Source organism: Rhinopithecus roxellana, chromosome 5 (genome assembly GCF_007565055.1).
Source record: "Rhinopithecus roxellana isolate Shanxi Qingling chromosome 5, ASM756505v1, whole genome shotgun sequence".
Lineage (NCBI taxonomy): Eukaryota > Metazoa > Chordata > Mammalia > Primates > Cercopithecidae > Rhinopithecus > Rhinopithecus roxellana.
Genome location: NC_044553.1, coordinates 35276180 through 35294377, shown reverse-complemented (window position 1 = coordinate 35294377; position 18198 = coordinate 35276180). Strand labels below are relative to the sequence as shown.

General features: G+C 36.2%; 1 protein-coding gene across 3 annotated transcripts in view; it reads right to left on the bottom strand.

Annotated features, from left to right (window-relative positions):
- Positions 1-674: 674 nt before the first annotated feature.
- Positions 675-18198, bottom strand: part of CTXN2 (cortexin 2) — a 28232-nt gene continuing 10708 nt past the window's right edge. Inside the window, exons 1-2 of one of the 3 annotated variants that reach the window (XM_010357816.2) lie at positions 12586-12773; positions 675-3178 (exon numbers count right to left, since the gene is read on the bottom strand). In XM_010357816.2, the coding sequence (XP_010356118.1) occupies positions 2876-3121 (246 nt within the window). In that variant the 5' untranslated portion in view covers positions 3122-3178; positions 12586-12773 and the 3' untranslated portion in view covers positions 675-2875. Of the gene's footprint in view, positions 3179-11994; positions 12402-12585; positions 12774-18198 lie in introns of those variants that run through there. The other 2 variants (XM_030930775.1, XM_030930774.1) reach the window with 2 other exon arrangements.

Genomic DNA, 18198 nt, shown 5'->3' with positions numbered 1-18198 from the left:
ATCCTCCAACCCTTTCGGGAGCCACTTATTTACTCCGCAACCTTTTTCCTTTACCAGTGACTGTGAATACCTCTGATACCAGTCAATTTCCTTTTTCTTGCTGACTGACTGCCTGACTTCAGAGTGGTATGAATTTGTTTTAGTCTTGGTCTTACATCAACCAGACATTTTCATTCTAAGCCTTTTATCTCTTACTGTGAAATGAAAGTCTTTGTTCTCTATTAAGGGGATTCGGGCATCCTGGAACAAATGGGAGATGGTTTTGGGGGATATGGATGAATTTACACCATCCATAAAGCCAACCTTGAAAGGCGAATCCGATTTAGGCCTTTCAGACAGGCGGGAAAGGTAACAGGAGCAAGCTATCTTGAGGTATGCTCCTCTATCTTTCCTCTGTCCTTTCTGACAAGGCTTTTGGGAAGGGGAAACTAGAGGCTGATCCAGCTGTGACATTGAACATCTATTCCTAGAAGAATTAACATTTCATGAAATTTCCATGTTGTTTTCATATTGTAACCAGCCTTTTATATGTTTTATATTCTTTCTGTTTCTGAAAATACAGATGCTGACTTTTCTATCCCCCCAACACCCCCCCACCAAAGAAAAAAAAAAAAAAAAAACCAAAAAACTAAGGCACCCAATAGACCATGAATAAAAACCACAGATGAAGACACTTTTTGTTAATAGAATTTTTCTTTAGTGGATTTGGAAATAATATTATGGTAGAGTTGATATACTTGAAAAGCTTATGGGAGTTGAACTTCCAGAAACAATGCTCATATTTCATAAAGTTTTCTTGGTTGTAGAGTTCTTTCTTCTTTTGAAATAAAGATCTGGCCTTGGTTTGTTCTAGTCATCAAAATGGAGGGTCTTGGTAGGTGTCTTCTCTGGGAGACAAGTGAAACATCTGGTACTTTAAAAGACTTGATCAATAAAGAGACCTAGTTTCCTGGCACACACAATTTTCAGTACGTTCAGCTGAACTTGGCCCAATGACCTGTTCTTGGGCCAAGTTACTAACTGGCTATGAGATGTGTACCAGGCCTAGACTCTTGAACCAACTGGCGTACAGAGAGCCTTGAGGTGAGGATCTGATCCAGAAGATCCACAGCTAATAACAGATATGTTCTAAATCTATTATGAGATGGAAAGCATCAAGGAATCTCACAGAGACAGGTGGTTTTGGAATTCCGTAGACCTGAGCAGTAACCATGTCTATAAGCTATGTAGAAGTGTTGAGGACAGTGTCTAGGGATACAGCAGAAATTAAACTGCCCAAGTTCAATCCCTAACATAACCATTCCCTAGCTATGGTGATCTTGGGAAGCTAATTTCTCTCAGCTTCAGCTTCTCTTCTGCAAAATTAAGATTAAAAATAAAATGGAAATAGTAGTCTTCAACTCAAATAATTGATAAGAGTATCGAATAAATTGAAAGTAACTAATTTAGTGCTACCCCTTGGCAATATTAGTCTTGTTCCTTTGTGGTATGTTTTGCAGTTCTGTGTTTTCAAAGGACATGAATAGTTTTGTATTTATCTCCTGCTATTTTCCTCCATTTTGACTCAGAGAGAGTCAGAAGTTTGTAGTTGGAAAGAATTTAGAACTATATAATTCTATCTTTTTATTTCTCAATTGAAGAGAATGAAATACTAGAGAGATTGAATACTTTACACTAAGCCATTGCTTCTTAGGGTTTGAGAATATTACTGCTACAGATGAGGACAATAAATAATGATAGCAAGATATGTTTAGATACTGTTTTATGGTTTACAAAATGCTTTGACATTCATTATATCTAATTGGCCCTCTCGGTATTCCTGAAGATATGCAGGATGGGTTTCTTAATTCTTGTTGTGGAAGATAGGTTCCCCTTAGGTAACTTTCTGGGTCATAAAGCTAGTTCTTGGCTAAGCTAACATTAGAATTCAAATCTCTGAGTTTAGGCTCCTAATCTGAAAAACTTTTCATGGTATCTTAAATCCTCATTCGTTTCAGATCTCTGGATTTTTAGGTACATTTGTAACATTCATAGGGCACTAGAATTGAAAAGGATGTTAGCACTACTCTTCACTGAAGCTCACAGAGATTAGATGACTTACCCATTAGAGCATAGCTCTACTGGTGGCACAGCTGAGACTGTCTTTGTTTCTGCTTAGAGTACTCTATCCACTAGGTCATGCTGGAAACTCCCTTTTAAATTCTATTTATGCAAGGGGTAGGGCAGGGAGCATCAGTATGAGTCAGGTCTGGTTTGGATTGCAAGCTATGGGATTTTATTGCAAGAGATTCGACAAAGAGGACAGATAGGAGGGTCAGGGCTCTGAAATTTGGGGACCTTTAGGGTCTGTGACTACTTGTAGGCTTTGGGTGTTAGATTTTTGAGATATTTTTTCACCTGTGAATGTTTTTGACCTATGGCTATTATTAGACAAATAATATTTTGATTATTCTTTGGACTAAATTCTCTGTTTCAGACCTGACTTACTAAAGCTAAAGGGGTCTGAGCCTGCAATGTGGAGGGGGTGCCTGGGCTTTGCAGAAGGGAGAGAGCAAGATGCCTTTAGCACAGTTTATTAGCACAAGAAAGGAAGCAGAAATTCAAGGCAATTGTTCAAGATAAGAATAAAGATGGTAAACACTGCTGCAGCAATCCTTATGCTCTATTCATTGGAAACCTCTAAGTGGGAACAGAGGAAAGTGACGAATCCCAACGATAGTTTATCATTTACACAGCATGGTGAAGAAATTAGTCACAGATGTTTATTGAATTCACTGAACAAAATGAGCCTCTCTCCCACACACTCAAGGTAATTACAATTGTATCCAGAATGTGTCCCAATGGCACAACCATAAAAATCATATAGCTGGAACTCTCACGCAAGCGCATATTCAAATGTTCCTTTATCAAACTCTTCAACTTCATCTTCCCATGTAGAGGAAGGCATGCTACTATATGGGTCTAGCAGGATTTTGAAGCATCTGATAATAAGAAGTCCCAAGAAGATACACAAAATCCCAACAAAAGCAAAGCCAGTTTTTTGCTCCAGAGTCAATGAGAAAGCTGATACTTCGTTGACACTCATCTTAGCTGACGAGTTGCCACAGTAGGTACTACTCATTATTCACTGGCACATTGTTGTGGCTCTTCACAATTCCTTCTGGAATCAACTCTTCGCCTAGGTACAAAATTGGACTCAGTTTAGTTTTACCCTTGTATGGTATTGGGTAGGCTGTTGCTTATTAAAATCTGACATTTTCCAAACCTTCTTGACTTAACTCACAAAAGATGTTTGAAAACATCATCAGATACAGATCAGAATCAAATTAGCATTGGAGGTGCTATTTCTAACTGTTGTAATTGAAGAATTACCTTTGTGGACACAAGACTGTGCCTACATACTCTAAATAAATCAAGTATGAAGGTGAGTATTCAAATTATCAGCCCTAAAATCTTTTGATTCATTGCTAGACAGTTAGATAGCTGCTTCTTTGATCTGAATTGTCATCTAATTTTCACCTCATATTTGCACGCGTAGGTAGATAATATAAATAATCATAGCATGTAAGTTGCTCAAGCTGTTTAAAGTCCATACTTCAAGGTCTATTTCCAGTGCCATTTTGACTGGTATAGATTCTGATCCTTTTAAACAGATATAATGACTTCTTTCTTTTTCACCCCCTTAGGTTTCATATGTATGTATTTACATTTTTTTCTTCACTACCACTGGATACACTAAGTGTCAATTTCTTAAAGAGAGGAATTATGTTTTTAAAATTACATGAATGCAGGCAGTGCCGAACAGAGCAGCTTGCAAGTAATAAGCAGCAGTGGCTATGGCCATTAGCCACCTCCCCACCATCTCCATTAACTTTCAGAACACCCTAAGTAAACATAAAATCCAAGTTAAACAGCATGCTTTCTCTGCAAATTCAACTTCAAGACAAGCTCCCCAGTCGCCCTCCCAACGAGATTTCCACTCCTAAGTCCCTATTGTGCTGAGATTCTAAAACTAACACTAAAGCATTCAGAAAGTATATGTTGAACTAAAACAAAATAGATTTTTTTCCCATTTCATGTCTTAAGGTAGTTAAATGAATTAATTACAAATAAAGATAAATTTAATTAATCAAATAATTACTAATGTACAGCCACCTTTTTTGAGCAGACTGTCATCAAATAGCTTTTTAATCCAATAACTGCAAATAATAGACTGTTGGTATTTTCTTTTTTATTGTTGTTTTTTCTGATAATTTGTAAGAATTATATTTATTAAAATTACTGACCCTTGAGATTTGTTTGGTCCTAATTTTCAGGAAACAACTGAGACAGAATAAAGGATGGAAGGTAAGGAATGAAAAAAGAGTAATAAAAACAGGCCTTGTAGCTTTCAAAGTTATTCTGCAAATAATACACCAATTAATATCAATCAATATTTTGTTTTATAATGATTTAGATTACAAAAAAGCTCTATCCTCAAGCCGTAAGTGGCAGAAATATTCAATAGTTATGGCTTATGTTCATTGTTTGATTTTTTGTTTAGTAAAGGGAAAAATATTGTTCAAATCCTTGTTGAGTTTCTTTCCACTAAGTCATTTTTTGTCCTAATCAATATAGTATAGTGAAAAGACTTTAGTTTTTTAAATATAGGGACACTTATTGGCTGAGAATGATCTTCTGGAAGATTGAGTTCTTGTTGTGGTATTTATCCTGTAAAAGGCGCAGAAGACTCAATTGAATCTCTAATGACAGACTTAACTGGAACTTCTTTTGCTGACTAAATGTCTAATTTTCTTGCTTTTGTCAATTAAAAGTCATTTGTTAAGATCCATACACTCACTGGATCATTTATTTAATGGATGGAGAAACTGAATAGCAGGATGTTTCTGTATGGAGATGCTGGACCAAGGAGATGATTCAGCCAACTAACTTGTCCATTTATTTTTTTTACTAGAGCATAACCTTGCTGGGCTACAACATGTGGATATTTCAGGGGATATGTGGGTAAGATGAGGCAATAAAAGTGGTTTATTGATGGACGCTGTGGTTTCCCAATAGATTCCCTTTAATGAAGGACTTGTTGCCCAGCAGCAAGGAATGTTGCCAGCGAACAGTCTTCAGCTGTCAGTCCCTTTCACCATTTGCCTCGGTTGCAGAGAGCTGCTTCACCCAAAGTCACGGCCCTTCCCAAGGAAGGCCATACTCAATGATTGATTATATAATAGTATAAAGGCATGGCCATCTTATATCAAAGGGAGACAACTCTAAAATCTATTTTAGTTTCAGAGTTCTATATGGGGTCAGCGGAGACTGTCACTGGGTCCATAGCACAGTTCAACTTCTGGCCACTCCTGTTTAAGTCCCCACTTTTCCATGACTGTTGAGCCCAAGGACAGTCTTCAGTAAAAATTCAGCAAACTAACATCTGTCTCAGAGTCTGACTTCTGGAAAATCCAACCTTTAACAATTGACATCACAAAAGTTAAAGCACCTGGGCAGTTTTAATGATCTGTTCATTTTTCAACTAGTTCTTTTTGTTATTGTCTAGCAGTAGCCTACACTGATTATAGTTATGATGTTAGCTAAATTTATTTAGGTGTTTTGAAAATGCATAATGTAGACACAGACACAGTATCATAGCTGATTGTTGAAGGAGTTAAGTCTGTTGGCTCTTAACCAGTGATTAATCCACTACACTCCTATTTTTCTTAACACCTACTAACCAACCAAACAAACCAACAAAAAGAGGCATTTTTTTAGAGGCAGCAATAAAACATTCTTGTCATTTGTTACTATTAGTTTAAAACAAGGCATCTTCCTAGTTAGAACAAAATCCTTTTATACTTTAGAATATAATATGTCCATCATACACCAAATAATACTTTGTTCCTAGAGCTTTAGATGATATATAAATTAATGAGTTATTTATTGTTTTTAAATAATAAGGGAAAGTAATTACTTCTCACATAATGATCACAGTTCCCAGCACACTGTAAGTATTCAATAAATATTTCAATTGAATTAAACTAAATATATTGAAGAATATATTTTTTGAGGAATAAAGTCCTTCAAATAAAGTTTTGTACAATACTCTAGTTTTTAGATATCCAGAAAGCATGAAAATACATTTAGTTAAAATGAAAAAGAAAACTTTTATTTGATTTCAAAAATTGTATTTGAAAGTAAGTATAAAAACTCAGTAGCTCTTTCAGAGTTCAGTGTTTTTGTTCTTTTCTATCAAATTTCCTTAGCATTCTTAGACTCACATCATTTTTAGAATTCAAAGGTGGAGAAAACAGATCTTTCCTAACAACCTTGGGAGTTTCCTTTTGTTTTCTAAGGAAAGATATATAGCCATCATATATTCTGGCATTAGTTTGTGCCAGGAAGTACAGGGTTAAATTTTGTATTCCACTATAGTGACATTGGTTAGCTTAAGATTTCTGGTATAATTACTCTTTCTTCCTCTGTCCCTGCCCTCTACATTACTTGACTGTTACCCTTAGCTAAGAAGGTATTGTAAGATACTTCAAAGGCTTTTGGAATCAGGTAAAGCCATAAAGAATGAATAGATATACAGAGTCACTGTTAATGAATAAACAAAGTCACCATTTTTATACTACCTTGGAGGAATAGATGGATGGCTGTTTCATGGCTTTGAACATAATTTATAAGCACTCTATGTCTCTATTATTGGTACAAATATAGGAGCAATGCAGTATAACTAGGGAAAATGCTGAGAAGTGACCAAAAACTTTCAGAATGCTGTCAAGAAATCTAAAGAGCTAAGTGAACTTAAGGTAATATATAATACTATTTTAATTTATTCATTAGCCAAATGTATATTGAGTATCTGTTAGATGCTAGTACTTTTCTTGGTACTAGAGTACAGTGGTGAACTAGATAACAATGTGCACCTGCCAAACTGAGGGTTACATCCAGTGGTGAAATCAGACACAATTATTTAAAATTATCTCTCTCTATATATCCACATCTATATATTAGACCAGGTACTTATAGTCATAAAGGCTATGAAAGAAAGCAAAGCACATTAAGTGGAAAGAGAATGATGGTGGATAAGCGGCACTTCTTTAGTTAAAGAGGTCAGCAAAGCCTTCCCTAAGAAGATGATATTTGCCCTGAATGATGTCTAGAAGGGAACCATGGAAATATTTGGAGGAATAGATTTGAAATTTGTGGAAACAGCCTTTACAAAGGCTTTGAGGTGGAAGGGTTTCACATACAATATGCTCAGATCAAGAGATAGACCAGTATAAGATTAAGCCCTTTATTTGCACAGGATGGTTTAATGTTATCAAATAACAAAAAAAGGCCAAACTACTTAATCTACTTCTGTCTTTTTAACCAATATAGAATGGGTTTTAGAAATGACACACACACAAAAACAATCAAACAATGTAAACAGACAATACTTTAGTAGAATAATGTTTAGCCACATTAAATGAGTTAAAAACCTCATGATCAGATAATTTATAACTTGGAGCTATACTTTCAAGACTTTTGAGAAATTACAGACCATGAAAGAGCTGCCAGAGGTAAGGATGTGGAAAAATGTCTCAATTTTCAAGAGGAGTAAGGGGGAATTGTAAAAATTATGTATTGGCACCTTGGAATAGGTCTTTGTTGCAAACTCATAATTAATTATTTAACAAGCAATTTGTCAATATTTAAGAAGTCATTAAAAGTTAAGATGAGTTTAATAGGTAATGCCAATGCACATCCTTTTCAAAAGTTTACTACTAATATGATGAATCAGGGAAATAGCATGGACATGGTTTAGTTATTTTGGCAATGCATTTAACAGTCTCCCATGATATCTTTGTGGGGAAGACATGAGATATGCCTGGATAATAGTGTTTTTATGCAGATTCATAGATCTGAACTACCCTAATAAATATCAGGTTCTGTAATCATGGACATGGGTCTCCAGTGTGATATTACAAAGGTTTCACTTTATCTACACATACTTTTCAGTGTTTTTGAACAGTGACTAAGTTGAAGATATTGAAGTGAAGCTTATTACATTTGACAAGGCTTGGCTGAAATATGACAGCACATGGAATAAAGACTCAAAACAATTCTGATGCCTAAAATTCTAGGTTGAAGCTAGAACATAAAATTTAATAGAAACACTTCTAAAGCCCTTTGTTTAAGTGGGAGGGAAGGAGATGCACCAATTCCAAACAGGGGAGATAATGACTTGGCAGTTCATGTAAAATAAATCTATAAGCTGCAATTAATCAAGTTAGCCTGAGCCAAAGATATGAGGTGGTGGCTTATAAAAGCAAATGTCTTAAATTGAGTGGGGGTGCAAGTGATAGAAAGTAATAACATTATTATAATGTGTCAGGCCACATATAAAGTAAAACCGCATATATTCACTATACTTTCTTTGAAAAATGTTTATTGGGTTGCTAGTATGCTCTAGTAGACATGGACTCCTCTGCTCAAAAAGATTCCAGCTAGTAAGGGAGAAGAGCCATGTACACACAAGGAAAAAAACAACAACGTAGGCTTCTACAAAAGCAATACAAAAGGAAGAGGAAACAAACTTGTATTTAAAATCTACTGTGTATCAAATACTGCTTTACATATATTATTTTATTTAATTCCCACAACACCCACATAGTGTTGATATTATTATCTTCAACATCTTGGTGAAAAGAAAAAGAAGATCCAAAAAGGATAAACAAGTTTAGATGAAATCAAGATTTCACCCATTGAGGGATCAGGAAAGTTTTTCTTGCAATAAATTGTATTTGAACTGAATCTTGAGAGACAGAATGATTCAGATCTGTGAAGAAGAAAAGAGCATGACAACAAATATGAAGGCAAAAAGTACTGGATTTATTCACAGCACAGTGAGCAATTTGGTACAGGCAAGGGGGAGTATGGGAAACAAAGCATTGGAAAGGTAGGTTGGAGCCAAATTGTGAAATATTTTGACTGTCAGGCTAAGAGTTTGAAATTTATTTGCTTAAAGGCTGAGTGGCTTGATGATGAGACTGAAATAGACATAATTTTGAGGGAGAGAGCATCATGGGAAAGAAATGGTTCAGGTGAGAAGCAATGAGGGTCTACACTAGGGAGTAGATGTGTGGAAGAGGGTAGAGGTTGGAAAATATTTAGAAAAATACGAGGGGTAGGATTTGGAAAGTAGTGGGCCCATGGAGAGAGAGACATCAAAGAGGACTCTACACTATTAAGCTCTGACAAGTGTAAATAGAGTGTTTTTATTAATCAAAACAAAGAAAATAAGAGCAAAGTATAGACTTAGAAAGTAAATGACGAGTTTATTTCTGGACTTGGTGAATTTGTGGTACTCATGTGTGGTGCATAGTAGGCACTTAATTGTCAGCTTTCAATAAATTAATCCAGATCATTTTGTCTAGCATAAAATTTTTGATGGGGAGAATATTTTAAGGTATTGTTGTCGAATAAGGTTTGTGTAGAAGACTCTATCCAGGATGGAGAGAGCCCAGTATATAGAAATATTTGCAGATCAAAACTTAAAGAGAATAGAATTGTTGAGCTTTGTCTAGGAAGGGGAAGACCAAGGAGGACAATAGGTAGACTCAAATATTTGAAATATTATCTTGTAGAAAGCCAGAAGGACTTGTTCTAGATTGATCCAGAGAGCAATTTTACTGTAATTCTATTCAAGTCTGTTTTCTGTTACCACAAAGGATTAAAGATGGAATAAGCCTAGCAAGGAGCTTCAAGGAATGCCTCTCCTACAAGGAGGATCTCCTACTGGAGTTATATAAGATGAACCATGAGTAAATCTGTAGCAGAAAATTCACCTATAATAAAGGAGGCTACGGTTTCTAGAAGGAGGCATTGGCAAACAGTGTCAAATTCTGCAGTGGTGATGGAAACTAAACACTGAAAAACAGGGTCTTATGGTTGGCATTCAGAATTATTGCATCATTATAAAAATTTAGTTGAGAGTCTAGGAGGGACACTAAATTGAATTGGATTTAGAAGTGAGGGGTAATGAGAAAATAGAGTCAGGTGGTAAATAAACTTGACAGAAAGTAAGTTTTACTTAGTCCGTACAGAAGGTTAAATCATAAGATGAATCACTTGCAATAATGAAGACATGACTGCATATTCAGTTTTTAAAGGAAGAGCTACGTAAATTTACCTGGGTTCAAAGAAGTATAAAATTTCCATTTTTAACAACAACAACAAAAAAATGGGTTGAGAAAGAACAAATGTTTTATTAATATCTTAAAAGGGAAAACAGGCTTTTATATTTATCATAAAAGTACACTTCATACTAAAGATGAAAACAAAATACAGGTCAAGGAGAGCAACTGAAAAAGTAATATTCAAAGGCTAATTAAAAAGTCTGCCCATTGCTGCAGGCTGTGCCTACACAAGCAAATAGAAGTAAAAAGTTAAGCAATTGCCTAACAATGTGTTCAGCAAATAGATGGTTTTGGTAATTTAAACCATATATGTAGCAGTTGAAATACCAGTATTTCAGGCCTAAATTTTTCAAACAATTGCCCAAACTTTCCATTTTACTTGCTCCGTGAAATGAACAACTTGTCTCATTTCAACACCAAATCAAAAGTTTTTGAGAATATACTGTTAAGTGTGCCAAGTCTTCTGCTTTTCTATTGATATAGAGCATAATATGATATAAAAAATATTGTTAATAACAAAATATTGTTAAAAACAAAAGTCTCCAAGTTATAAAACTAATTCATTCACAATTACTAAGGTATTTAAAATGCTCAACAGTTATAGATAAAATATGCATTTTCACTTTCTCTAATTGCTGGAAGAGCTCTTCACAACAGACACTGTAATGCCTAGCCCTGGAGAAGCATCATCTTAATATCCTATTTACTGGAGAATAGAAAAAGAAAGAAATCTGAGAAAATTTGGATTAAGTTACAAAACCATGTATTTTTTAAAAATCCATATAAAAATAGTTAAAAAAATGAATTTTCAAAAATAAGTAGAATGCAAAATTGGGTAGTGGTAAAAATTATTTGAAATATATTACACCACAAAATTGGGTAAAATCAACAATGCAGTTTAAATATCAGGATCAATATATATAATGATTAAAATATTTAAGTATCTTTTAACACTACTGCTGCAAATGATAAAATACTGTCTTGAGCCATATTCACTGGAATAAATGGTTAGGTACTTTGGCAATGAGTAACTTGGTTGAAAGTACATTTACTTACAGCAATTCTCAGGCACTAAGATTTCTAAGTACTGATGAGTCATAAGATTGGGCCAAGGGTGTTCCTGTAGATATCAAATAGCCGAAATCTCATGAAGTTGCTTTGTAATTAGCAACTAGTAAGTAAAAAAAAAGTCTTACTATGATCAGTACTTACAAATCATATCTCTGTAAGTAGCTAAGCAAAGATGATAGTATTTTTATACCTGATATGCAGCCTTTCATATTCATGAATATTGTTAGTGATGTTTATTTCTTCTGTGAAATAACCTTACTAGAGATATAAAAATACACCTTTCAGATAAAATCATTTAATCGTGCAACAATGCACAATTACAGAAACCAATGTTAAAAAGTGTATACCCATTAAAGAAAAATCTTCCTGTGCTTAATTTTAATCAACAGGTTTTTCCTCTTGTTTATTTCTCTAGTAATGGTATTCCAAACAATAAACCTGAAATAGTAACTATTAGAGTGGAATATGATGTTCTAGGTAGAAAGTATTTTAGCACTGGTCATTAGATATAATACTCTCTACTGCTAATGATGACATTCATAATTTCATGAAATAAGACATATAAGAAAACCCAAGGTTAAAAAATAATGAACCATTCCATACATATACACACTCCACACAAAATATAAAGGTTATTATATCCCAGTAAAAGAGAAAAGAAGCATTATTGAAACCACATCTGCACAGAAGTAGTTAATCATTAAGAATTGAATGTGTTGGAATCAAAGGAAAACCTTAAATTACTAACCTAGATGTCTTCATCATGGTGAAATGCATAATTTTCAGGGCTTTCCAGAGGTCCCAAACCTTAGGATCTGCCAGAATCCACCCCCAAACCCTCAGATTTCAACCTTAAGAGAATTTCTCTCTTAAGATAATCTTTGGATGGCTCAAGGACTCTGACACTCAACCCTTCCAACGCACTGGGAAACCTGGTCTGAAAATTCTCCAAATATCTCATTAAAGAAACCTAGAGCATCATCATCATTCTGCGTTGTTTGTTTCCAGGTCTCTTTCTACGTACTAAACCGAAGAAGCATGGAAACTTCCTGCAAAACATTATGGGAGAAGCATCAGCAATCTGCACGTACACAACACTTTTCCCCCGCCTGGCAGCCGCATCAGCAGTAGCGCTAGCATTATGGGTGCTGTTTCCCCTTTAGAATTTGAACTTATCAGACCTGCTGGCTCCCCACCCCACCCCCCCACCCTCCGCTCTTTTGCTTCAGAAATACAAGAGAATGAGGACATGCTTCTCAAATCGACCTGCATTTGGAACGCTGTCAGTTAATGCGGAGGGAAGGGGGAGAAAGTTACTTCGCAGACAGCGATGTCTCACCTTCCATGCTTGTTGCCAGGGAGATGAAGTCCAGCCAGTAGACTTAAGTGTTGGCACGTTTGTCTGCGTTCGCTGATCGGTTCAGTAACAATGTAGAAGACGTGTTCTGGAACCTGCGTGGAGTCACAGGACCCTGGTTAGCGCTTTCCTGGCCTAGAAGTGTAAATGTCTGTGTCTGTCGGTGAGACAGAGGACGTGGGCGCCCGCCGAAGTACGTGTGCGCGCGCGCGTTTGCAGGAAAACGTGCATGGATTTCTTCGGTGTGGCAGTGTGTAAATATTTGCGCTCGCGTGTGTCTGTGACAGCGCCTGTGTGTGTATGTGAGACTGAAAGGAGGTGGGAGATGAGGAGGGGAAGGGAATCGGCTCCAGCAGCAACAGGCTCTATCTATTCCTCAGTTCTGCCAAAAGAAAGAGAAAGAGAGGAAGAAAAAAAATAGACGCTCATTTTTTTCCCTCATAACACACCCTGAAGGTTAGCAATCAGATTTCATCACTATCTTTGTTTAGTAAGGCAATGGGGGTTTAATTGATTTACTGCTGAAATCCTTGTTTTGCTCTCTTTGCTGCATTCCTGGCTGTGCCGCGGGCATTTTGCTGTGCTTTGGTGACAGCCGTTTCAGTAGAACAGTAGGCACTAAATTCTTACATGTTTCTTCTTATCCGGTAAGGAAAATTCAGGAGTGAAAGGTGTATTGGTTTAACCGGAGACTGAATGTGTCGTTTGGAGTTCGTTTCCTCTACTCTTTCCCTTCTCCCTTCCACACAAACACAACTGAATCCCCTTCCGTTTCTAGGAGAAGGCGCCTAGGCGCTGTCCGTAGTGCTGAAATGGTGCGTGTTGAGATCTGGCTCCCAAACACAAGCTAGAAGACAACAAAATAGCAGCCAGGAAACGCTCTGATAAAGCCCTAGATAGCCGCCAGGTACGTTTTCTAAACAGTGTTGAATATGAAGATTCTAAACCTAACCGACATTGAAAGCAAGGCAAAGCAAAGCAACGCAAAACAAAACAAAACAAAACAACAGAAACCTTGCTCTTTATCCTTATTTTAGGGGTCTGGTGGTTTCAACAAACTCAGTTATAGGGTTCCCAATTCTATTTGTGTGTTGCTACTCTATCCAGAACCTGCAAGTTGCAAGCACTTGTAGATCCCCTACAACCTTAATTATTCACCTTATAACTACTGGACTGTGAGTGGTTGGGGGAAATGTAGATACAGAATTGGGACATTCATCTAAAGAAAATAAGTTGAAAACATAATGTAAGTGTAACTAGATTCAATAATAAAGTGAAGACAAACTTTATGATTATTTAGAGTGTTTACTGATTTTTTGTAATGGTCTTACAAAAAAAATGGGCAATGTATAACTGGGAGTTCATAGAAGACCACATTTTTTAAAAGTTGTTTTTCGATTTGAAACTATTAAGATGTCCTAAAATGTAGGTGAACTAACTGCCCCCTATGAAAGAGTGAAAGACATGTCTTCTTCTAGGGACATTTCCATGGCCATGGTTTTATTGACTCTTTTTAAGCTTGCCAAGGGCCACATTCTTTATTAGCACTCTGGGCTAGAACAGTGCTTCTTGAAATATAACATGCATATGAAATCTCCAACGACCTTGCTAAAATGCAGACTCTGATTCAGTAGGTGTGGGGTTGGGTTTCAGATTGTGCTTTTCTGACAATTTCCTAGGTGATGCCAGAGGTTACTAGTTTTGAGATCAATTAAAGTAGCAAGATGCAGCTGGGAGTAGTGGCTCATGCCTGTAATCCCAGCACTTTGGGAGGCCAAGGTGGGAGGATCACCTGAGGTCAGAAGTTTGAGACTAGCATGTCCAACATGGTGAAACCCTGTCTCTACTGAAAATACAAAAATTAGCTGGGTGTGGTGGTGGGTGCCTGTAATCCCAGCTACTCAGGAGACTGAGGCAGGAGAATCGCTTGAACTCAGGAGGTGGACATTGCAGCGAGCTGAGATCGTGCCACTGCACTCCAGCCTGTGAGACAGAGCGAGACATTGTATCAAAATAAATAAATAAAAGTAGCACGATGCTAGAGATATTGTATTCTGGCAATGCAGTCAGTCATAGATTGTGGGAAAGGAGATCATTTTATTCCATCTATTATTCTATGTATGCTTCCGAAGTGTTACAAAAATAATTTATTCAAAATTAGCTCAGAGACTAATCATGTAAACATTTTGTCTGTACAGTGTTAACAATTTTTTATGAATTTGATTCCTTTGATTTTGACATTGTCTGGACTACTGGTATAGTTGACTCTGTATTTCCATACTATGATCTACAATCCTTCATTCTCTTTGCAGGCCCAGCTCAAGGGAGCATAACTAAGTTATATGATTCTGCTGAGGATGTATGAGCCCCACTCCAATAATTTATTATCATGGTTGGAGACTGTGACTTGTCATTTTATGACTTGGAATATGGCTCCATAGTGAATGCCCATGAAGCTGATTTTTAAAATCTGGATATTACAGATCTAATTCTCACCCAATTTAAAAGGTAGAATAGGGTTCTTGTTTCATAGATCATTTGTATGAATGTTGATTTGTTATGTCATTGACATCATACACACATGCTTACATTTTGAAGGTTGCTAGTGTTTCCCATTAACGCTTCTGAATTGATGCCAAAGGAAAGCATTGACTATAAGTTAGGTTACTTGGTATTAGTTGGTGCATGACCCTGACCCTTTTCAAGCTATAGGAAAGATAATGATGCTCTCAAAAGTCTGCAAAATGGCTTATTCAGGAAAGCATAATGGATTAAAAATCCATTAGGTTCCACTTTCTTTGCTAGATGCTGAGATACAAAGATAAATGAGATTTGGTCTCTGCCCTTGAGGAGATACATGGCAAAATAATATGGCAAGTTCTACAAAGTTCTATACAAACACAGATTAATATGCTATTCATATTTTATTAGCCATTGCCAAAGAAGAGATGAAGAATTGCAAAAATGTAAAACACAGAATAATTGTACTTCAGGTCCTTGCCGGTATCTGCTGCCCAACTTTTCCAAAAATTTGCTGAAAGACATGAAATATATGAATGCCTTTCTAAAGCACATGTGGATAACCTATACTTCCGGAGCATCTGTTATTTATTTTCAGAACAATCCAGTTATTAGAAAGGTAAATATGTGGGTGGCATTGTTTATAATTTCCCCAAACAGAATTGCCTTTACTATGCTTTGACATTATGCTCAGTTTATATACAGTAATTCTATATGAAACAGCTCCCAGCTTGCACAACCTGCTCTATATCTACTACAGAGTTGTTACTAAAATCTTGGTCAACATATAACTTACTATTTCTTATATAAAGATGCCTAATGGAGATTTCATAGACATATCCCCAAAAGCATTTCTTTCAATACCAGTTTAATGAATTGAACTTTCATACCTCTCCTCCTCACTTAAATCAACCCAGGGTAAAGTGGTACATTCTGTTCTTACATACAATGTAATCACATAACTAAAGTTAGCATTTATTTTAGTTACCAGGGATGTCAGAGTCAAATTAACAGCTGAAAACCTTAAGGTTTTATATCTCTTCTTTTTTTTTTTTTATCACCTTAACTACTGCAATTTTGATTTCTCAGGTAATGATAATATTATTTTCTTTTAGTTATCTGTTTTAATGTGTGACCTTATGTAAATGTCCTCATAAAATCAGAAGTAGAGTAAACAAATAAATAAATAAAGTAAATTTCTCTACTTTTTGATTATTGGGTGAGTGTATATGGTTGTTTTATAAATTTATTTTAAATAGGATACTAACATACAGAAAAATGTATCATCTAATTAGCTATGAAGATAAAAATCTAAACTATAATGATGAAATATTAAAATGTCAAGATGACGGAAGAAATTTTTCAGTTTATATAATTATAGATCAGCTTAATTCCAAACCACTTTGTTACCCTGTTGCTATTTTTATACTCTAAATAGTGTCCCTTATATGACTAAGACTTTTTGTTATCTCAGAGATTGGAAGTGTTAATCGTCCACCTTGTTAGAAGACATAGTAACCATAGGAATTTAGAAAGCATGATAGCACCACTCTAATGAGTATATTCTAGAATGAGATTGTCACAAAGCAACTGAAAACAAGAATTTCCTCTAATAACTGAGCTCAGGATTCTTTTCAGAGGAAAATTTAACTTGCATAAATTCTTGCCATCCTGGCTCTAGTTGACTTCTTGCTGTCAACTGTTGCAAAGTGAAATCACCTTTACCTCTTTAACCTATTAGGCCAACATGTTACTTTCAACTTTTCAGGAAAACCTACTTTTTGTTTGGCTGAGGTTTGATTACTATTCCTTAACTAAAATATTTCAATATGGCTGTGCTTTTTAATTTGAATATTGCTATTGATTCAAACATTGGATAGCATATCTTTCTTTTTTTTTTTTTTGAGACGGAGTCTCGCTCTGTCGCCCGGGCTGGAGTGCAGTGGCCGGATCTCAGCTCACTGCAAGCTCCGCCTCCCGGGTTCACGCCATTCTCCTTCCTCAGCCTCCCGAGTAGCTGGGACTACAGGCGCCAGCCACCTCGCCCGGCTAGCTTTTTGTATTTTTTAGTAGAGACGGGGTTTCACCGTGTTAGCCAGGATGGTCTCGAACTCCTGACCTCGTGATCCGCCCGTCTCGGCCTCCCAAAGTGCTGGGATTACAGGCTTGAGCCACTGCGCCTGGCCGGATAGCATATCTTTCAAATGTGAAATTTTAAAACATGTATTAAATACAAATATAAATTAGTTTTGGTATAACTATTTTTTAAGATAATCCGATGCTTTTTTGACTTTAGATGATGTTAGGTAATTAGCTATATTCAAAAGTCAACTCTTTATTTTTTTAAAAAATGAATTCCTATGTATTTGAATGCTATTTTTATCTACCCATGTCTTTTTTGTCTATATACACAGTTTTAATCATTGTTTTGAGGGGAGGAATAAGAATGATTTTGAAATTTCACTAAGAAATATATGCCCTCTTCCTAAAAATACATATATACAGATGTTTTGCTCACAGCTCAGGTATTCATGGATCTCTGGAAGTTCATTTTTATAATCCCAAGGTAATCCAAAGAGCCTATTGAAAAATCTGCTGTAAATGAATGGTACATGATCTCATTCCCTGTTTTACAACTAAGTATTGAATGGCTTAAACTCCTACATCTTTTTTTTGTTTTTGATATGGAGTCTCCCTCTGTCGCCCAGGCTGGAGTGCAGTGGCTCGATCTCTGCTCATTGCAACCTCTGCCTCCCGGATTCAAGCGATTCTCCTGCCTCAGCCTCCTAAGTAACTGGGATTACAAGCACATGCCACCGCTCCTGGTTAATTTTTTTTTTTTTTTTTTTTTGTATTTTTATTACAGACAGGGTTTCGGCATGTTGGTCAGGCTGGTCTTGAACTCCTGACCTCGTGATCTGCCCACCTTGGCCTCCCAAAATGCTGGGTTTACAGGCGTGAGCTACTGCGCCCGGTCAACTCCTACATATTTTAAAGCCACCCCATTAGCTTTCTATTTTTTTCCCCCTTGGAGATCTTTCTTTAGGTCATTTTTACCATCTGATATCTCAAAAG